General features: G+C 44.4%; 1 protein-coding gene across 1 annotated transcript; it reads left to right on the top strand.

Annotated features, from left to right (window-relative positions):
- Positions 1 to 8,085: 8,085 nt before the first annotated feature.
- On the top strand, positions 8,086 to 22,101 carry SYPL2 (synaptophysin like 2). The gene is made up of 6 exons (XM_043575775.1): positions 8,086 to 8,435; positions 8,596 to 8,670; positions 15,213 to 15,337; positions 16,402 to 16,603; positions 17,768 to 17,959; positions 19,320 to 22,101. The coding sequence occupies exons 1-6, from the start codon at positions 8,382 to 8,384 to the stop codon at positions 19,470 to 19,472; spliced, it is 801 nt and encodes a 266-aa protein (XP_043431710.1). The 5' UTR covers positions 8,086 to 8,381; the 3' UTR covers positions 19,473 to 22,101.
- The last annotated feature ends 480 nt before the right edge of the window (positions 22,102 to 22,581 follow it).

The following is a 22,581-nucleotide window of genomic DNA, read 5'->3' on the forward strand; positions in this document are numbered from 1 at the left end:
CTTCTATATTACCTCTTCTGCTCAAAATCTAAGAGCAAGCAGTCAGTGAATTGTAAAGGCTTATCATGCAAGGCTCTTTAACTGCCATTCCAATTTTATTTTCTACTACTCCCCTTCATACTTCCTATTTTCAGGGCAAGTAATGTTGCTGATTACCAATTTCCCTCAATAGTTCACACTTCTATGCCTTTATTTATGTAAAATTGCTCTCCCTCCCTATGTCACTTGCTCCACAAAAAAAAAAAAAATCTTTAAGTCATTGTTTACACAATAATCATCATGAATTTTATTTTTCATTATAATAACAGCTATTGATATTTACTCTCAATGATGTATTTTCCCTTAAACTGTTTTCTTCAGAAGGATGTATGAAGATTAAGTGGTTTTTGAGATGTATTAGGCCTTTATAAATTGTTTATAAATCTCAATCCAATGGAATTAGGATTCCAGATAGTAGAAGTCATTTTACCAAACTCCAAGAATTTTTTAGCATCTCCCAAGATTAGGTAAAACAAACAGACAGACAAACCAAAAACTATTAGGACAGAAATTTAGCAAGCTCTAAATCTCCTTTTATAGGGTGGCTCTACTCCTAACAGGAAGAATTTTCAAAAAATGAAATATCTGCTATTGAATAATTTCATGGATTAAAAAAAATGTTGAGAGAGTGGCATTACTTTGTGCAATTGGTTTGATTACAATATGGTGTCAGCTTTTTAAGAAGCAGTAGCCCAGGGCACGTGGGTGGCTCAGTCAGTTAAGCATCTGACTTTGGCTCAGGTCATGATCTCTCAGCTCGTGAGTTTGAGCCCTGCATCGGGTTCTGTGCTGACAGCTCAGAGTCTGGAGCCTGCTTCAGATTCTGTGTCTCCCTCTCTCTCTACCCCTCCCCCACTCATGCTCTGTCTCTCTCTCTCAAAAATAAACATTAAAAAAAAAAAAAAAGCAGTAGCTGTCCAGAAAATATAAGAGAGGAGAATGTTTTCCATCTCTTTCAGTAGCTGTCATTACCTTGATAATAAAGCCAAAGAAAGACAATCCAAAAAGGGAAACTACAAACTAATAGCTCTCACAAATACAGATGCAAAGTTCTTCAACAGATATTATAAAACTGAATTCAGTAATATATAATATATAAGTATATATTACAGAATATATATAAGGGAAAACATAAAGGATAACATATCATGACCAAAAATTCAAGGCTGGCTCAATATTCACTAAACAGTTAATAGATCCACAAAAATATAGTTAAAAAAAATATATATATATATATAGTCAACTGATCTTTGACAAAAGAACAAAGACAATTGAATGGAGAAAGGATAGGTTTTTCAAAAGATGACACTGGAACAACTGGATATCCATATGCAAAGAAAAAAAAAAAAGAAGCTAGACACAGACCTTACACTTTTCACAAAAATTAACTCAAGTGGATTTTAGACTTAAATCTAAAATGCAAAATTATGAAACTATTAGAAGATAACATAGGAGAAAATCTCAATGACCTTAGGTTTGGTGGTGACTTTTTAGATACAACACCAGGGGCGCCTGGGTGGCTCAGTCGGTTAAGCGTCCGACTTCAGCTCAGGTCACGATCTTGCGGTCCGTGAGTTCAAGCCCCGCCTCAGGCTCTGGGCTGATGGCTCAGAGCCTGGAGCCTGCTTCCGATTCTGTCTTCCTCTCTCTCTGCCCCTCCCCCGTTCATGCTCTGTCTCTCTCTGTCCCAAAAAACAAATAAACGTTAGATACAACACCAAAGCCATGACCTATGAGAGAAAAAATTGAAAAGTTTGACTTTATTAAAGTTATGAACTTCTGCTATAAGAAAGACACTGTCAAGAGGATAAGTAGACCAACCAAAGACTGGAGAAAATATTTGCAAAATACATGTCTGATAAAGGACTGTTACCCAAAATACACAAAGAACTCTTAAATCTCAACAATAAGAAAATGGACAACCCAATTAAAATGGGGAAAAGATCTGAACAGACACTTCAGCAAAAAGGACCTACAGGGGCTCCTGGGTGGCTCAGTCGGTTAAGTGTACGGTTAAGTGTACGGCTTCGGCTCAGGTCATGATCTCACCATTGTGAGTTTGAGCCCTACATCGGGCTATGTGTTAATGGTGGAGAGCCTGCTTGGGATTCTCTCTCCCTCTCTCTGACCCTTCCATGCACATGCTCTCTCAAAATAAATAAACTTTAAAAAAATAAAAAAGAAAACTACAGGTGGCAAATAAGCATATGAAAAGATGCTCAACATCAGACTTCATTAGGGAGTTGCAAATTAAAAAAAGGGGATATCACTGCACACCTATTAGAATGGCTAAGATCCAAAATTCTGACAACAACAAATGCTGATGAGGATGTGGAGCAACAGGAGCTCTCGTTCATTGTTGATGGAAATGCAAAATGGTGCAGCCAGTTTGGGATATAGTTTGGCAGTTTCTTGCAAAATTAAATATACTCTTCCATGCAATCCAACAATCATACTCCTTGGTATTTGTTCAAATGAGTTGAAAACATATGTCTACACAAAAACCTGCCCATGGATATTTATAGCAGCTTTATCCATAATTGTTAAAACTTGGAAGCAACCAAGATATCCTTCAGTAGATGAATGGATACATAAATGGTGGTACATCCATACAATGGGATATCATTCATCACTAAAAAGAAATGAGTTATTAAGCCATGAAAAGACATACAGGAAACTTAAAGATATATTACTAAGTGAAGAAGCCAATCTGAAGAGGCTACATACTGGGTGATTCCAACTATATAGTGTTCTGGATAAGGCAAGACTATGGAGGCAGTAAGAAGATTAGTGATTGCCAGAGGGTTGGGGAAGGAAGAGATGAATGGGTAGAACATAAGGGATTTTTAGGGCAATGAGATTATTTTGTATGATACTATATGGGTGAATACTTGTCATTATACATTTGTCAAAATCCACAGAATATATAACACAAAGAGTAAACTCCAATGTAAACTGTGGCCTTTGGTTGATAATAATGTGTCAGTGCTGACTCATTGATTATAATAAATAAATGTACTATACTGATTCAAGATGTTGATGATGGGAGAGGTTGTGTGTGGGGAGAGGGAGAGGGAGGTGGGAATTTTCTGTACTCTGCCCAATTTTGCCATGAACCTTAAACTGTCCTAAAAATAAAGTGTGTGTGTGTGTGTGTGTGTGTGTGTGTACACATATATACAGACAGAGAGACAGAGACAGGAGATATATATATCTTTAAAAAATATTTTTTCATATTATAATTATATTATTTAATTATAATATATATCTTTAAATATTCTAAAAAATATATCAATGTAATCTATCATGCTGATAGTCCATGGAAGAAAATGTTCATGAGCATCATTAATTGATACAGAAAAAGCATTTGACAAAATTCAACGTCCATTCATAACAAAAACTTTCAGCAAACTGGGAATAGAGAGGAACACCTTTAACCTGATAAGGGCAATCTATGAAACACTTAGAGCTAATATCATACTAAATGGTGAAAGGCTGAACAGTTTCTCCTAAGAAGAAGTATGAGGCAAGGATGTCCACTCTCACCACACATATTCAACATTGTACTGCAAGTCCTAGGCAGTGAAGTAAGGCAAGGAAAATAAATAAATGGCATTCATGTTGTAAAGAAAGAAAGAAAACTGTCCCAATTTGCAGACAACATAGTTGTCTATATAGAAAACCCTAAAGAATCTACAAAGACTTCACGGAACAAAAATGCAAGTTTTAGAATGGTCACAGGATACTAGATCAACAGAAAAATATCAGTTTCTAGCAATTGTCAAATAGAAACTTGAACTTAAAATTATACCATTTATAGTGGCTCCAAAAAATTTAAATATTCAGGTATAAATCTACCAAAAACATGGACATGATCTGTATGCTTAAAACTGCTAGTGCTGATACAGAAATCAAAGAAGACCTAAATAAGTGGAGAGGCATTCTGTGTTCATGGACTGGAAAATACAACATAGTAATGATGTCAATTTTGCCTAAATTGATCTATAGATTTAATGAAATTCTAATCAATATCCCAGCAGAATTTTTTATAGATATACACCATCTGATTTTAAAATTTACACTGAAATGCAAAGGAACTAGATAGCCAAAACAATTTTGAAGACCAAAGTTGGAGGAATCATTTTAGCCTATTTTAAGATTTACTAGAAAACTACAGTATCTGAGCCAGTATGGTATTGGCAAAAGTACAGACACTTAGATTAAATAGAAAGGCCAGAAATAGACTCACACAAATATGGCCAATTGATTTTTTTTATAAAAGTGCAAAAGCAATTAAATGGAGAAAGAATGGTGTTTTCAAAAACAGTTGTTAGAACAATAGGATATCTACATGCCAAATAATAATAATAATAATAACCCTAACCTAAATCCCAAACCTTACACAAAAAATAACTCAAAAACATCTAAGTGTAAAGCACAAAACTATTAAAACATTTAGAATAAAACACATTTAGAATTAAAACATTGAGAATATTTGAGAAAATATTTGTGACCTAAGGTTAAGCAGAGTGGTTAAACATAATGCCAAAAGCATAATCCATTTAAAAAATAGTAAAATAGACTTACAAAAATGTAAAACTTTGCTCTGCAAAAGACAGTTAAAAGAATGAAAAGACAAACTACAGAAGGGAGAAAATATTTGCCAATCTCATATCCAACAAGACTTACATTCAGAATATATAAAGAATTCTCAAAATTCATTTGTAAAAAAGAAACAACCCAATTTAAAAATGGGCAAAAGAATTGAACAGACACTTCACCGAAGATACACATATGACCAATAAGCACATTAAAAGATGTTCTACATTATTAGCCATTGGGGAAATGCAAATTAAAACCACAAAGAGATGCCACCATTTGCCTATCAGAATGGCTAAAAAAAAGAGAAAGAAACAAAAAGCCAAAACAAACCCCAAAACAGCTAATAATACCAAGCGCTGGAGAAGATGCAAAGCACCTGGAATACATTGTTGGTGGGAAAGTAAAATGGTACAGCCACTCTTGAAAACAGTTTGATAGTTTTATATAAAGTTAAGAACATTTATTTACACATGACCTAGAATTCTCATTTCTGGGTATTTACCCTAGAAATAAATACTTATATTCACTCAAAAACCTATACAAGAATGTTTATGTCAGGTCTACTCAAAACAGCAAAAAAAGAATAAAGAAAAAAAAGGAATAACTCAAATATACTTTGGCAATTGAATAGATAAACTGCAACGGATCATATTTCATAATATGGACGGAATACTATTCAGCACAAAAAGAAGCAATCTACTGATAAGCACAACAATATACATGAATCTCAAAAACTATGCAGAGTGAAAAAAAAGCCAGACACAAAACAGTACATACTGCATAATTCCATTTATTTGCAATTCTAGAAAAAAGCAAAACTAAATTATAATGACAGAGTGCAGATCAGTAGTTGCGTGAGGATTGACTACAAAAGGGCAAGAAGGAGCTCTTTGGAATGATGGAAATATTCTATATCTTGATCATGGTGCTGGTTGCATGGGTATATACATTTATCAAAACTCAAAGTTGAAATGTTCACATCATATGCCCTAGCTGGCTCACTTTTAGGTATAGAACAATATCAAACTGTTGGTAGAAACTCATTATTAGTGAATCATTAAATCAATCTAGTATGTCTCCTCAGAGAGATATTTACCCTGAAACTAATGATACTTAAGCTTCAGGCTCCCTCACTTGCAAAGCTTCTTCCAAGGTCTGGTTACTAATTTTGTATTCTTTTTCTAAAGGGGGCCCCCAAATTGTATAAATTTTAGGCCTCGAAAAACTTACATTGGCTTTTGGATGGCCAGATTTTTTTTTTAACGAAATGGAATAGAAAATAATGAGAATGTTTTATGAAATGTTTGTTTCAGTTTATATAATGGTCATGTCATAAGAATTTGTCTCTTACCAAGGTTTGTGTTTGAGAGAGAGGAAAAAAAAAAAAAAAGAAAGTTGGAAATTCAGTGCTGTGTGTACACATTCAGTGAAACACTGTTTAGAAGAGTAAATATTGGGAAATAACCTAAATGTCCATCAATATGTGAATAATACACTGTGGTATATGTATGTTGTGGAATTCTATATGGTTAAAACGAAGGGACTAAAAGGTGTATGCCTCAGGTTAGACGACTCTCATAAACCCACTGTTAAGTAAAAAACAACAACAAACAACAAAAAAACCACGAGCTAAAGGTTACCTAAAGCACAATATTTAGATAAAGTTTAAAACCATGTGAGAAACAATAGTAAGTCTGGTAAATTTAATGTATTGTATATCAATATATGTCATTATACAGTAAAAGTATTAAAATATGCATGAATCTAATAATAAACAAATTCAGGGTGGGATAGTGGTTACTTCTGGGGAGGAAGGAGAGAGGGAGGGAATGATATCACAGTATGCACAGGTTTTGTTTTATATGCAATTTTGTATTTTGTTAAAGAATGAATTTTTTTTGAGACAGAGAAGGAGCGCGGACGTGCGTGCGCACATGCAAGGGGAGGAGGGACCAAGAGAGAAGGGGACGGGATCTGAAGCAGGCTCTGCAGTGACTGTAGCAAGCCCAATATGGGTCTCAAATTCATGAACGATGAGACCATGACCTGAGGCGGCTGAGCCACCTAGGAGCCCCTAAAGAATGGATTTGAGACAAACCAGGAAAAGCGTTAAAATTTAATAAGGTTGGTTCCTAGATGTGTGGGATTTTTGTTGTATTATTCTGAATTCTTTTCTGATTGTGTTATATGTTGTATGCATATTGTTGTAGACCATTGGTAATGAGTATTATTTCATATTTGTGTAGTGTGGGCATTTACACACCTTACACCACTTAATCCTCATGCTGACCTGATGCAATAAGTAGGGCAGACACTATTATTCCTATTCTATAGTAAAGGAACCTCAAACTGCAGAACAATGTGTTAAAAATTGGATTGGGGACTCAGTTGTTTCTTATTTCCTCTAGATTTGCAATGGAAATATGCTAAGAGAAGTTTCTTTCAAGTCCAGTCACTCCCTTCTACCCCAACCTCGGGAAGGCACTTGCTCAATGAGGGAATGAATTGTATTAACAATAGCTAAATGTTTGTTCAAAAAGCAGTCATTCTAAATTACCAGAGGAGAACTCCAATTAATGACTTTGTGACGAGGGGGATCCATATTTACAAGTCAGTTCTTCAGAAGAACAGGCCGGTTCTTTCCACCTGGCTGCCGCCCCATGGCTCACTCAGTGACCTTGGACAAATCACTTAACCTTTCACTACTTACACTTACACTACTTACACTTACAATCCAGTAAACCGAATGTGTAATATTCATGATTGCTCACTTGGGGCTCCTAACACTTTTTGAAAATTAGGCACCGATTGAAGGTCAATCATAATGCAACAATGTCAACTTTTCAATGCAAATTATTCTCTAAGTTTCCTATTCCTCAAAGACTATTTTCACTCTCCATTTTAAAGGAGATCGAGTTTATACTTTTTAATGATTAATAACTCTTAAGTCATTAATATATGAATATCTTTTGTTGTTAAAAAATTAAACAATAGCGTAACGCGACAATAAAAAGTGAGCAATTTCTGTTCTGTTGCCCATTCCCTCTTGTAGTGGCTCTTGGAGATTTTGAAAGCAAGCAGTTTGTTAACCTTAAGGTTTAGAAGCTTATCTCAACACTGATAATGCTTGATGAAAATCCTGTCGGTTCTGGGTATTGTGGTGTGGAAGAAGAGAAAAACGGCGCAGAGCGGCTCCAAATCCACGCAAACAGGAAAAGATAAAACAAGAACCCGTGCGTTCCAGAGCGCCAGGCTAGTTCCGACTTTGGCCATGAGTTGGAGCGGCTGTCGTGTACCAGGCTTGGGACTGGCCCTGGAGGCTTCTGGCAACGAACTTGAGCCCCCTCGCGGCCAAACTGCCCGCAGAAGCCACAGGTCCCTTTAAGGCGCCCTGCCGGCCGACGGAGAGCAGAGGGGGCGGGAGGAGGGTTCGCGAGCGCACGCCACGTGACTCGGCTGCCAAGTGCGCTCCCGAGTTTGACAGAAGTTTGAATCGGACTCGAGGGCTTTCTGCAGCCGGAGGGGCTGAGCCTCGGTCCCGGCCTCCGCGAGCGCGAGCTGCAGCGCCCCCGCGACCCGCCCCGCCAGCCTGGAGCCCGGGCCGCCGACGGCCGTCCGCGCTCCCGCACCGCTCGCTGCCCCCGCTGCCGGCCAGCAGTCGCCGGCCCGACCGCGGTGCCCACAGCCTCCCAGCCAGGGAGCCGAGCCCCCGCGCTGCGCCCCGGACCCGCTGCGCCAGCATGTCTTCGACGGAGGGCCCGAGTCGCGCAGCGGACAAGTCACCGCGCCAGCAGGTACTCCCCGCGCGCCCGAGGCTGTCTTACCACCCCTTCTCCACCTCAGGGTTGGGCTGGACCCTTGTTCCGTCCCCTCTCCCGAGTGGGAGTGGGAGGAAAACCGGCGCTTTCCTGGGCCCCCCACCGCCCTGACCCCTCGTCGGCCCCGTGTCCGCAGGTGGACCGTCTGCTGGTGGGCATGCGCTGGAGGCGGCTGGAGGAGCCTCTGGGCTTCATCAAAGTTCTCCAGTGGGTGAGTCGATGCTCCAGCCGCGGGCTATTTCGGGAGCCTGGACTGTGACGCTGACCCGAAGCAATGTGGCCGGAGTGGGGGGCGGGGAGGTGCTGCGGCCGGCCCTGGCGGAAGGGTGGGGGGCGGCGACAGGTGGGCGGGGGAGGGGCGGCCGGGGTGCTTCTCCAGCACTTGATGGCAGGAGGGTGAGGAGCAAGGCATTTGGAGTCCGGGATTCGGTCCTTCTATGTGCAAGGAGCCCTTGCCCAGGGCGCTCACATTTCACCCGAGCGAGAGGACCCGGGTGTAACCTTTCCAGAACTCTGATCCTGCACATACCACTCTTCGGTGGCAGGAGGGGGGAGGGAGGACAAGGAGGAGAAGGAAATCCACGGAGGGCAGAGGAGGGAATGAGGCGGGCGAGGGAAACCGTCCGGCCTCCAAACCCACCAGGACCTGACTGATCCTGAAGGTTGACTCGGGAGACAGGGTCCTGTCTGGCTGGCGGTTGTCCTGCTGAGATCACTAAAGTAATCTGGGTTCCTGTAACTAAGAGAGTGAATGAATGAATGAATGAATGAATGAATGAATGAATGAAGCCTATGGCTCTAGGATTAAATAAAAGAAAAAATATCAAGACAATAAAAATCACACTATGGCCAAAATGTGGCTTGTAGAATAAGATAAAACATTGAGCTGGGAAGCTGGGGCTCTGGGTTTCAGATGTGGTCCTGCCTTTTCCAGCTATGTGACCTAGGGCAAGTCACTTCTTTGGACCTCAGTTTTCAACATTAGTTAAATGTTGATCACACCATCCCGAGGGTCCCCTTCTGCTCTAAATGGTTGGTATGCTAGAATATTGTCCTTCATTAGACTCACCCTGTGACCTTGAAGAAATCACTTGCCCATGGCCTCAGTTTCCTCTGTAACTGTCCAGGGAAAATACCATCTCCTTGCCTCACTGGTGCTTTGAGATATTGGTATGTTCTCTGTCCTTATAAGTGCCCAAGGCCTCCTGAGTATAAGTTAGGAATGTGGACAGGTGCAGTCATTCTTTCAAATCATGAAAACTAGTTGGGAGCATTTAGTGCACTATAACTGAAGAGATTTAAGTTAGACAGTCCACACACCAAATGGTGTGTGAATAACTTAATTAATGTGCTTTCAGCACAGAATTCAGCTAGGGAATAAGTTACTGTTAATACTGAGGATGATTGAGTTCTAAAGGGCTTTTAACTCACTGGAGACAGGAGTTAGCACTGTGTCACTGAGTCCTGCCTGAATCATCGTTTCGATGAGAATCATCAGATCTGGAATTCAGGGGCAATAGTGCATTTGGGGTTATCTGTGGATATCAAGACCTTGACTGGGGCTACAGGCCAGGCAAGGAGCTCCCAAGTGCAAACTCTGGGATCTGATGGGGACTTTCCACTCTCCCTACTGCCTCAAGAGCAGTTGGATGGACTGCTGACTGAGCTCTTTCACCTCCCCCACTTCCCTGTTCTGACCCACCACTTGAGTACCAGTGGTGGCCATATAAGAATGTTATTAAGCCTCCATGTGACTGCCATCCAGAACTAGGGAACCATTATGAGGAGCAGAACCTGAAATATAAGAGTACAATTTTATCATTAAACTAGACAAATGGATCTAAGGGAAATTTGAGAAAGACTGTCAAGGGATGAGGGAAACAATGAGGTTATTAGACCATGGAATCATCCTTCATGGGGGGATTCTGTAAAGCTTCCCTCTTCAATCCTTCTATCCTTTTCTCAATGCCCTCCTTCTCCAATACCCACATTTCTGTAAAGGCTGCACAAAACAATGCCTAGGAAAATGATCCAGTCTCCTCCCAGGGTCAGCACTGATCCTTAAGAGTTAAGAACCGTTTGACTTTTATGATCCTCAGCTTCTTAGAGGGGGTTGATGCCTTTCTCTCATAGTGCTAAATCCAGGGGCCCAGGGCTAGATTCTGAACTCAGCCTTCATTCGAAGGGCAGCATCAAAAGGAGACATGATTTGCTTTACTGCCATCCGAGCAGCCTGAATTCAGAGCGTGAGTTTCACTTGCCTGAGTCTCTGCAGGATGAGCTAATATAAAAGTACACAGGAACCAGCACCAGAAATGACAGTGAAAATGTCATTTGGGATTTTCACTCATTTCCTTATTGGAGAGGATCAAATGACCCTGACTGGAAAAGGAAAAAAACGAAAAAGAAAAAGAAAACACAGATCTTGCGTTTATCGTAATGATACTTGAAAACTTGTTGTCATTGTTATCAAAAAGCAATTTTGCAGGAATCCTAGTAAGAAGAAAGCAATGTTAGTCTTTTATTATTCAGGAGCTTGGCTTAGAGCTTGGCTTTTTTTTAATTCAGAAATTAATCTCACTTCAATTCCCAGTTCTGGAGTCTCACTAAGTCTACAGAAAGCTAGCAAAATAACACGGGTATAGACCAAGTATTAAAGAACTGGTTTCCTTAAAAAAGGAAAAAGGCAGATTTTTTAGGTCAATGGGCTTTGGTTTAAATGCAGCATTCTCTGCTTTCTAGCCATAGAATCTGAGGTACCTAGGGTAAGTAACAAAATCTTTGTGGGCCTCAGTTTCTTATCCGTAAATGAGGGTAAGATCCATCTCATGGGTTCACTGGGAGGATTATAAGAGGTAATTTCTGTAAAGCATCCAAGCATTCAGCCCAGACAGTCCAGGAGATATTCAGCAAGTGTTGGTTCCCTTTCCTCCTGTTCCCAAACCTCCTCTTTCCCCCAAATCTCCTCTTTATGCATACTCTCAGCTAGACTTGTCCTTTGGTTGGATTATTCAAATATCACTGCCAGATCCTCACTTTGAGGGTAAGGCACAAAGGAACCTCCTGGATTACTCTGTCACTGGTCCCATAATAAGTCATATCATTATTAACTGTACCCCTGATCAATAATTTGAGGTGCCAAAGCCACTTACTTGGCTCTGGGGTCTCTATAATGAAAATAAACTATTTCAGTTGGTGTGGGGAAATGAGAATGAATACTATTAGACTCCATCAAACCAATAAGATGACTGTAGGGGTAAGATTGGAGGGGAGATCTTGTCTTGTGCTCTGCACTAACTAGGGATGGTAGTGTCCCCAAGGCTGACAAAGGATCATCACCATCAAGTAAGTCAGCACCTAACTGGCAAGACATCTTTCCCAAAGAGATACAGAGGCAGGAGGAGGAGGGTGTGGAGAGCAATATAGGACCATCTCTGTCCCTAGCAATACAGGTCCAAAAGGAGGAAGGTGGAAGGTTGGCATCAGAACTTCAGAGATCCACCCCTTCCCTGTCTCAGGGACTCTCTCTCTGTCTCTCTCTCTCTCCTTGGCTCCTGTTCTTTTTGAGCAGTTTGCTCAACTCAGAAACCCTTATGCTTGGTGGCACGGATGGTTTCAGTTCTTTCCCGCTCTTCCCAGTGGTTCAGTCACCTGGTACATTTAGGGAAGAAGGCAAATCTGGTACAGAAAGGTGGAATGGGCTCGGGCAGGGTGTCTTTTTCTGCTCCTGCATGCCAGGTGCAGAGCTATTCCCTGCCTCCTTACAATCCTCCCTGAACATAGGAGAGATCCCCTTTTTTAGCCTCAATAATTTTATGATGCAGAATTTTATTTTATTTATCTGTTTGAGCACGACACTTTTTTTTTTCTTTTTCCGGATGTAAACTCTTAAAAGAAGGTACCGGGTCTTACTCATCTTTGTGTTTCCAGCACTTGGCACAATAATGCTTAATAACTGTTTGTTGATTAAGTAGAAGGAGCACTGGACAGGGAATCAAGAGATGTGAATGCTAAGGCTGGCCCTCACAATGGCTAAATGTGACCCTGGGAGAGTCACTTAATCTTTTGGGACTTTAGTTTCTACCTCTGTGAAATGAGACCATGGGGCTTGATAATCTCTAAGATCTTTTTTGCTCTGCCGTCCTGTGAATCTTTGAAGTTCCCCTCAGATTTTTCCCATTGTCCACTTACATAACAAACTTTATGCGATTTGTCATCTTGTGACTGTGTGATGTTCCGATTTAATTACATATTCTGGTTTATAAAGAGCTATGTAAGGTGTTTAGGGATTCCTGACTTTCAAAGAATCAGAATAGAAGAGGATGCAGCTAGTGCTAAAGTTATTCATGGTATATTTCACTCTCTGAGGAATCAGAGAGCAGGATTCAGGATTTTCAGAACCTCAAGGTGATCATCCAGACATAGCAGAACTTTGGGCAGTGACAAAAAAGTTCTATTATCTGTGCTGTGCAATATGGTACCTGCTAGTCACGTGTGGCTATTGAAATGTGGCACCTGAAATGTGGCTAAATGTGACTGAGCCACTGTGAATTTTTAATTGTTTTAAATTTTAATGAAGTTGAATGTAAATAGCCACACTTGGCTAGTGGCTACGTAGCTTTGTCGATAGTGCAGCTCTAGAGCACAGGCTCCATGAAGACAGAGATTTTTCTCTTTTATTCACTACTAAATGATAGTGCCAGTACACAGTAGGTGCTCCATAAGTGTCATCTTTCTGTAGATGTTCAGGAGTGCCTGTCAAGGAAGTGCTAGTGAAGAGAAGGCTCCATAACTCACCATCCGTTGCCCCAAGTTAGGAATACCTATTTTCTTAGGGGACTTTATTGGGTAAAACTATGCTGCCCTTCTTAGAATGTGATGTTCTAAATTGTGTGTCCAGTTCTGAGCACCAGAAGCTACTTGCAAGAGGCTCATAGAGCTGACAAAAGTTAGAGAATTCCTATGAGGAAGAGCTAGAGAAGCATCATTGTTATGCCAGTGAGGAGGCTTGGAGTATATAAAGGGTAATGATGCAGAGGCTTTGGGCAAATTCTCTTCAGCTCTGTCAAGATAAGCAAACAGGGCTCTACTGCAGTCTCTGTAAATTAAGCCAGATGAGGAGGCTATTCAGGCATTGGAGAGAGTTATACTGTCTCCTTTCCTGGATGTTTTTTTTACAATGGAGACAATTCTCAGTTGTCTGAACTAAACCTCCTGGAAACAGAGGTGCTCATTGTGACCTTTAGAGATGGGTCAATGGCTCCAGCATGGAGAAGATCTGCCAGGGCAGGCAATGCAAGGCGGGGCAGTGGCACCGGACACCGCCGAGGGGCAGAGCACAGCTGCCGGCAAGCCTGGCCAAGAGCACGCTGATAGTATTACCCCCATCCAGTGGGAGAAAGGCCTCTCGATTGCCTGCTCCAAACCCCTTGTTTAACAGACGGGAAAACGGAGACTCCGAGAACAGAGTTATTTATTAGAGGTCACCCAGCTCATCAGTGACAGGGCCAGGACTAGAATCCAGATTTCCAAACTCCTAATCCAGGTCTCTTTTCAAAACTCCATAACGCTATCAAGAGTTAGCAAAATCACGTGCACATAACTCTATTCTAAACTCTGGGTGCAAGCCTGGGATGTAGATGAGCTGTCTTCTAGGTGCTTAATGTCCAAGATATGGAGAAACATACAGAAAATGATCATTAACAGAATCTCTGTGCTTAATAAGAATGATTACATCATATACAAGCCAGTATAAGGTAAGTGCACAGGAAACGGGGCCTGAACAGATGATGCGGGAGGATAAGTGACTCCAGTTTCTCACCTCCTTTTCTAACCAGTGTGTTTCCCCAGAAAGAAATTAGAAAATCATAGGTTGAGGAAATTTCATTTCACTCAAGACAGGAGGTTTAGTAAAATGTGTTGAAAGGTGGAGAGGAAAACAATTCAAGTGACCTGAAATGCTTCTGGTTCTTAACACTGAGCAATGGCAGCATCAACAGATAACAAGGGGAAACGCTGCGGGGGGAACAGTGGAGGCTGATAAGGCAAGTGGAAGGTACTTTGCTCTGGGCGTGGGCCAGGACTGTCAGCATGGACGCAGCCAGCATTGTTGCTGCAAGGAAAAGTACCTTTGGAGGAAGAGGAGCATAGCTCTTCCCCGCTTTGCCCCTCTGAAGGCTTGGTGGAAGTGGAAGTTGCCACTTCTCGCTATACCTCCCTTGAGGCTGGAAGCCCCTGGAAGTTAGCAACAAGGTAACCACAAGATTCAATGACAGCTTCAAAGGAGAAATGGAAAGAATCCCAAAGCATGCCTGATCTCATCACAGAGGAATCTATTTCTAGGGTGCCTCTCCCTTGGGGGGGGGGGGTGGAATTCAAGTCCACCTTTATCCTAGAAGTTTCCAAAAGCCTAAATTGTGTTGCTTATCATCTTAAGGAGGCTACCTATATTCTCCACTGTCACATCCAATGGGGAGATGTGGAAACTGTCCATTTCTTCTTTCTCTCTATCTTCCCCCCAGACACCACTCAAAGTCAACTTCATTCATTTGACTGTTTGGTCCAGGACTCAGATGCAGTGAACACAGCATCCTGAGGCTGGAAGACCAATGGAAGCCATGGGTCCCTACCCAAGAGGGAGTTGATTAAAGGAAATCCTGGTCCCCTCCACCGTATCTGCACCTGTTAAGAGTCAGAAGGTGGTTCTGATGAGATATACCTTCCAACTCTCAAAGGGGCTTCCCTCTCCCTCAGCTCTTTGCTATTTTCGCCTTCGGGTCCTGCGGCTCCTACAGCGGGGAGACAGGAGCAACAGTTCGCTGCAACAACGAAGCCAAGGATGTGAGCTCCATCATTGTTTTGTTCGGCTATCCCTTCAGGTGAGCAGGAATTGATTTTGACCCCACACAGCCTCTCTCGCTTATTTGGCAGGACCTGCTTGGTCTCTTCCTTTTCCAGAAACTTAAAGGCCTTTTGTTGAGTGCTGCTCCAGGTTCAAATAGAACTACAGGACTTGGGTCCTTTCCAGACTAACCATAGAAAAATATCGGGGAACCTCAGATCGATCATTGTCATAATAATGTTCCAGTCCATAGATAACCAATAGCAGGTATAACATAGTTCCTACAGAAAAAACCCATGCAATTGGGGATGGAGGCTTATACGAGTCTCAGCTAGTTGGGCAGGTCCTTCTGACCTTCAGCAACCTCCTCCCTGCCTTGAAGGTTAGGGAACTTGTTAGTACTAAGATCCTAAAGAGTTGACATGGGGTGCTCACCTGGTACCACTAGAGTACAAGGATGTGCACCTTGACCAGGAGGCAGAAAAGAATACTTTTTCTGGGCTACTTGGGAGCTTAGGGAGGGGAGTCCCAACTGTTCAGAGGAGAACTGGGAATAGGACTTGTCTTTCCAGAAATTTTTAGTACCAACGATTAACTATCTCTTGTATATTGCAGGGTGTTTGTTTTTCTCTCCTTATTTTATCCCATATAGTCTCATTTGGGGGGCCTGACTAAGGCCTGGGAATGGGAAAGTCCAAACTAACCTGGCCACTGTGGGCCTGTGTGCCCCTTTCCCAGGGGCAAAATGAAGCTGATCTCCCTGGTGATTTGACTATAAGAAATAGATGGATTATTGTGGTAGTGACCTGAAGGGCCCTGGAGATCCTTGGAACTACACGGTCACCATATCTGGGCAAAGTAGACGAGTGTGGGGTAGTGGCTGAACGGGAGGTAGAGTTTCACCAGAATTCCCGGGAGATTCCTGTTTTGACTGCAGGGTTTCCTCCAGAAGCATTCCTCCCCACACACCCCCTTTCTTGGCTCTGTAAGAGTCCCAGGGTGAGAATGAGCACAGGACTACCCCTAGGGCAGGTACAGTCCTCTGCCTCCACAGGAAGAGGATTGCCCCGAGCTTAGGATGGCATCCCCTGCCACCTGCAGGTTGAACCGGGTCCAGTATGAGATGCCCCTCTGCGACGATGACTCCACCTCCAAGACTATGCACCTGATGGGGGATTTCTCTGCTCCCGCTGAGTTCTTTGTGACCCTGGGCATCTTTTCCTTCTTCTACACCATGGCTGCACTAGTTGTCTACCTGCGCTTCCACAACCTCTACGCAGAGAACAAGCGTTTCCCCCTGGTGGTGAGTAAGCAGAGGCCAGAAGTGGGGTGGAGAAACTGAGAGATGTGCTTTCTGAGACTGATGTCAGAGTGAGAGGGGAGGACACCCATATGTGGAAGCTCCTGAATCTCCCTGCCAGCTCTTCCTTGTTGATCCCTTCGGGTTCTGTGGTTCCCACAGCTCCGATGACTCTGCCTCTACCAACTTTCTGTCACTTGCTGTGCTCACAGGAGGCATAACAGCATCAAGAAGTGGGCTCTGGAGTTGGGCTGCCTGGGTTCAAATTCCAGGGTGGTCCCTTACTGGCTCTGTGCTCTTGGACAAGCCACTTATCCTCTATAAACCTCAGTTTCCTCAATATAAAATGGGGATAGAATAATACCCATCTCGGTGGCGCCTGGGTGGCTCAGGGGGTGTTAAGTGTCCCACTTCGGCTCAGGTCATGAGGTCACAGTTTGTGGGTTCCAGCCCTGGGTCAGCCTCTGTGCTGATGACTCTGAACCTGGAGCCTGCTTCAGATACTGTGTTTCCCTCTCTCTCTGCCCCTTCCCCACTTGTGTTCTGTCTTTCTCTCTCTCTCTCTCTCTCTCTCTCTCTCTCTCTCTCTCTCTCAAAAAAAAAAAGAAACATAAAAAAAATAATACCCATTTCATAGTGTTTGGGGGAGATGAAGTGAAAATGCATGTAAAATATCTGGTATATAGTTAGCTTCAGTAAGTGTTGGCTGTCATTAATATTATTCCCCCTTTACTGTCTCCCTATCCCAGGCATGCAAGGTGGAAGGGGTGCTTCAGGGGACCCCATTTGTCTCTTGCAGTCTGCTCTCACTCTGACACCAGTTGTAGCTGAACAATGGTGACCAGAGGAAAAGCTTGAAGGGGAGAGTGGGGAGTTTAGGCCACTTGGATGTGGGGGTAACATTGACCAGCAGGTGTCTTGATACATTGTGGCCTGACCTCAGTTCTGAGGGCATGGGGAGGGGTGGCCCTGGGTAGCAGGGTTCCTTTGGTGGCATTGAACAGATTCCTTAAGATGATCTGGGCTCCCAGAGGTTCTAAGTATTGGGTAGGATAGGAAGAGGTGGCTGTCCTGGGACCCCAGGATCCCAATGCATTCTGGCAAGAGGAAAAGAAGTAATCACGGGGGTCTTTCTGAGTGTATTTCTTGTCCCTCTGCTCCTTTCAGGACTTCTGCGTGACTGTCTCCTTCACCTTCTTCTGGCTGGTAGCTGCAGCGGCCTGGGGCAAGGGCTTGACAGACATCAAGGGGGCCACACGGCCATCCAGCCTGACCGCAGCCATGTCTGTGTGCCATGGAGAGGAAGCAGTGTGCAGTGCTGGGGCCACACCCTCCATGGGACTGGCCAACATCTCTGTGGTGAGACCTGTGGCCACTGAAGGGGACCGGGGGAGGCAGTGCTATCCCAGATGCCCAGGCCTGTCCCGGCTAGCAGGTTCTGGGACAAAAAGAGAGGGTATCTCTCCAGCTGGCATCCCTTACAACTGGAGCCGGTGACCCTAGCACCTAAGGATGGCTGCTGGTCCCTGGCTGACCCTGAGAAGACATTTTGGTTTGGGGGGAACCCAAGAGCCATTTAGCCTCCTGTTCTTTCCTCCTTCTGTACTCTGTCTTCCCATTTCCCTTCTCCCCGCATCCAGGCATGCCCTTTGTGACTGCTTCCCACTTCTCCTTTACAATATGTGTTTGTGTGTGTATGTGTGCACATGCGAGCATATGAAGGAGAGCACAGGCTGTGGCTGGGCTCACGGCTGGGAGCAGACCCAGAGTGAGTGAGAAGGGGTTCACTGTCACTCAGGCCTCTAGACTGGAAAGGGGTTTTGGGCAGGTGTGGGTCTGGCAGGTATGCACATGTTTGGCCATCCCAGTTGTTAGAATGGGGAAATCTTTCCATATCAATTGGTAGATAGCTGAGGCCTGAAGCTTTTCAAATGCCCCCTGTCACCTTAGCCCTGCCCTGAAAATGGCCTGGAACTCTTCAAGGCCCAGCAACTGAAGGGTTTAATCGCTGGCACACCAGGGAGCTTTCTAGAACTTGCTGGAACCCTGCTGATCAGTTTTAGCCCCCAACATTTTATTGTAAAAATTTTCACACATCAAAGTTGAAAGAATTTTACAATGAACACCCACACACTCATCGCCTAAACTGCACCATTAACATTTTACTAGACTTGCTTTATCACACATCTACCCGCCTCCCTTCATCCATCAAACCATCTGATTTTTAAGGCATTTCGACGCTAATTGCTTTGACATCAGTTCACCTCCCCCACCCCAATAGTTCCTGCTGATAGGTTTTTAAGTATTTTTGAATAAATAGTTGAATATAGCCTGGGCTGGGTCCCTGGTCTTAAGAAAGGAGCACCTTGGACAGCTCTGGTCACACCCACCCTTGAAAAAGGCACTCCTAACAGTGCTTTGGAAAGCGCCACCAGAGCCCCTGCTCCTTGCTCTGCTTTGCATGATGCTTCACTCCAGGGGCCAGACTCTCCTAGCAACCAAGCTACAACCTGGGTGCATGCTGTGGACAGTTAGGGACTTTTGCCAGAGAGCCCCTTAGTGGGTATCAGCATTGAACCCTGCCTGTATCTCCAGTTCTCTGTGTTTTAGTCTTCTGAGCCCCCTGTGCCTCTTCCTTCACCCCTCACAGGAACTCCTCCTCCCTGTTCCCACAGTTCCCCCCTTACTATTCTCACAAACTTCCCTGATGTCTTTGCAGCTCTTCGGCTTTATCAACTTCTTCCTGTGGGCCGGGAACTGTTGGTTTGTGTTCAAGGAGACCCCGTGGCATGGGCAGGGCCAGGACCAGGACCAGGGACAGGGCCCCAGCCAGGAGAGCGCAGCTGAGCAGGGAGCGGTGGAGAAGCAGTAAGCAGCTCCCACCTGGCTACTCCTGAACAGGACAGCACCTCTTCAACCACCTCCAGCTTCCAGGACCTCCCTCTTCCTCCTTCTCCAACTCCCCTCCTCCATCATTCTGGGCTTTGAGCTTTGAGACGTCGTCGATGGATGGGCAGGCATCAGCTGTCAGAAACCCCAGCGGCCCTACCAGTGGCTTCCTATCTCTCCTCTTGCTGGAGCCTCGGATGGCAGGAGCTCAGTGCTTCTTGTCTACAGCCTGGACCCCAACATTTTGCTTGGGGTCTTCCTCGTACACTTACAGCCTCCCATTGCAGGAGAGGGTTGGGGGCAGGAGACTGGTTCCTAGCAGCCACTTCTATCAACCTGTCAGCTTCAATAAAAGTGGGGGGAGGGGAAATTGGCTGGCAGCCTTCTTCCTGGTCCCTTGCATGAAGGGCCCACCAGTGGTTTAGTGACCCCTCTTCAATGGTTGTTATCTAAGCCTTGTGTCTGCCCTGATCTCCAGTCAGCCTGAGCCCGGTATGCTTCCCACTTTTTCCTCTGGCATCTGCTTGCCCACAGAGCCTACCATGTGGGAACCCAGGAGGCCAACTAGTCTAGAAGACAGCCCTGTAGGGGCTCCTGATGAGGCCCAGACTCAATGGGGAGCAGATATATTGCAACTGGGTTGCAACTTCAAGAAACTGAAGCCAGGAAACTTGCTGGGGAAGCAGTTTCTTCTATTCCCTTAGCCCTCCCACCCCTCCAGGCTGGTGCACCTTCCACCAATTGTAAACTCGTACTTGCCTTAGAAACCCCTGACCTTCTTCCCTGTCCTCCTTCTTGGGCTTAGTCTCACACAGGGGACACTAGATGAGGGGTCTAGGAGCAACTCCCTTTTAGCCCTCTCTGCCTCCAACCTCTCTGTCCATCTCCCTTCCCCAATCTCTTGGGTCTGAGGCATTCAAGATCCTTTTCCATGTCTGTCCAGGCTTTCCTTCCATTCCTATGGGGCCATATAGGGGCTTTGGAAGGGCCCAGAGGACCACCATGAGGCTAAGTTGCCCCAGAGCCCCAGGACATGGATGGATGGGCCTATTTCTTCCTCATTCTCTGCTCATTTCCCCCCAAACCCCCAACTCCTTCTGTGGCCCCTCTTTCATACTCCCCTATCTCACCTTTACGAAAGGACACACCCTCTCGGTTTGCCCTCTGTTCCTCCCCTGCTTCCTCATTTCTCCCAGGCTCTATCCCTCCCCACCCAAACCCCCAGTCCAGGGCAGGCCAATGCTATTGGTGCTTCTTCACTTCGGGACCCAGTTCCATATTTGTCTTTGATATGTCTCCTCTTTCTGACACCTCCTTCAGTCCCTCTCTGGACCCCAGGGCCTAAGAGTCAATGCTGACTGGGAAAGGGCCATCCATCTCCTACCCAGCTCGAAGCACTTCAGTCTGCCCTGGCCATAGGGCTGCTCAGGGAAGGATGAAGAAGGAAGAATCCAGCCATTTTCTGATCCAGTGCCAATTAGCCCACTTATCATCCCAAAGGTGAATGTGCCCTGTGCCAATTTCTCCTCAGGACTGAGTCATCCCTTCCCACCTTCTCACCTCCCTAAACACCATCCCCAGTAATGTGCACTTTCCTGGGGTACCCAGAAGACAGGACCTTTGATTTGGGGCCCGTCATTTCTTTGGGTTAGAGTTTCCCCACTTGACAGGGGGAGTGTGAGATTTACATCCTCAAATGCTCCAGAATCCTTCAGTGAAATAATTAGGTTTTTTTGTTTTATTTTTCTTTTTAGATTTGGGGGGAGGGATTTGAGGAGAGAGGAGAGGAGATGGGGATGAGAGTGTTTCTACGTCTGAACCTTTCTCTGTCCTGAGCTGTCCCCATGGTTACTCAAGGAAAAGGGGGGAACAGTTTTGCCTGCAGCTCCAGAGACACAGAGAACAAAGAGGTGACCATTTTTCTCTAAACTGGCCCCTGTGAGGGTCTGTGAGCAGCTTCTATTGGAACTTTGTTTGGATTCTGTGTATGTATTTATAATTTATTTGAAATGTGATGGATAAAGTTTTCTCATTTGGGGGCTGAAGTTAGCAACTGGCCCTTGAGCTAGGGGAAGGGGAGTGGGGTGGATATTCACTCCTGCCAAGGACTCCTAGCCCAGAACTCTCCCTAGAGCAGAGAAGGCTCTTTCTCTTCCTCAAGAGCCTAGCTTGTTCTCATCCAGAAGGGCCTTGATTTAGGCTATGGCCTCTCCATGACCGCCCTAAGAGGAAAGGCTACTTCACCTCATAACCTCCAGCCAAGTGCTGAGGGCAGAGCTGTCCTCATAGGACTCACATCCCCTCTAATCAGGGCTGGCACTACTGCTTTGCCTAGTAGGGCCTAAGGTAGGAGATCGTGTCTGGTTTCTTCAGACTGCAGAAGGCTAACAGGCAGGGCATTTGCCCTTTGCCCTCCTAAATTCTGACTCTGCCAGGGTACCCACCAAGGACTTTTTGTGAACTTGAGTTCTTCCCACTATCATGGTCATAGGTCTCCTACTTCCAGGATTGAAGATCGGGGTGGGGGGAGAATGTTGCATGTTGTTTTCTGGTGCTTGTTATTACACATTTGAATAAACAGTGCTTCAAAGCATTTGCCATGAAGGAGCCAAGCCTAGAACCCTTCCAGAGATTTTTTTTTCCCCCTCTTCTCCCATTACTTTAAGTTATCGGACAAATATCAGTATTTCCACCAAAACATCATTCCACTCCTTTCCACGCTGCACTCCAAGCAACAGAGTCTGCATTTTCTCTTTTGGTGGCACCGATTTGTCCAAAGTAACTGAGGCTCATTAGCAGATTTACAGTAAACTCAAAAGGCAAGGGATAGTGGCTTCCACAATACTGTTTCCATTTGCTCTGTGACCCAGACAAGCTTCCTGTCAGGAGGTGAAGGCCATATGCCTTGTCCTCTTAACTATAAAGGTTCTTTCTGAACAAACTTGCACCTCTATCCCCCTTCTGACATGCTACCTTGCAGTCCCTATATCTTGGACACAATATTGCATTCAATTTCACCAAGTTCCTGGACCCCCTAGGGATCATCTGTCGTTCTCAGGTTAAGGATCTCTGCTCTCAGAGATTATCTTTGC

This window comes from Prionailurus bengalensis, chromosome C1, assembly GCF_016509475.1.
Source record: "Prionailurus bengalensis isolate Pbe53 chromosome C1, Fcat_Pben_1.1_paternal_pri, whole genome shotgun sequence".
Taxonomy (NCBI): domain Eukaryota; kingdom Metazoa; phylum Chordata; class Mammalia; order Carnivora; family Felidae; genus Prionailurus; species Prionailurus bengalensis.

What these genes read in the sequence shown, in the direction of transcription:
- SYPL2 (XM_043575775.1), top strand. Translation starts at nt 8,382, where the DNA reads ATGTCTTCGACGGAGGGCCCGAGTCGCGCAGCGGACAAGTCACCGCGC. An exon ending in TTGTTCGGCTATCCCTTCAG is followed by an intron (nt 15,338 to 16,401) that starts GTGAGCAGGAAT and finishes TGCCACCTGCAG; the next exon opens with GTTGAACCGGGTCCAGTATG. An exon ending in GACTGGCCAACATCTCTGTG is followed by an intron (nt 17,960 to 19,319) that starts GTGAGACCTGTG and finishes ATGTCTTTGCAG; the next exon opens with CTCTTCGGCTTTATCAACTT.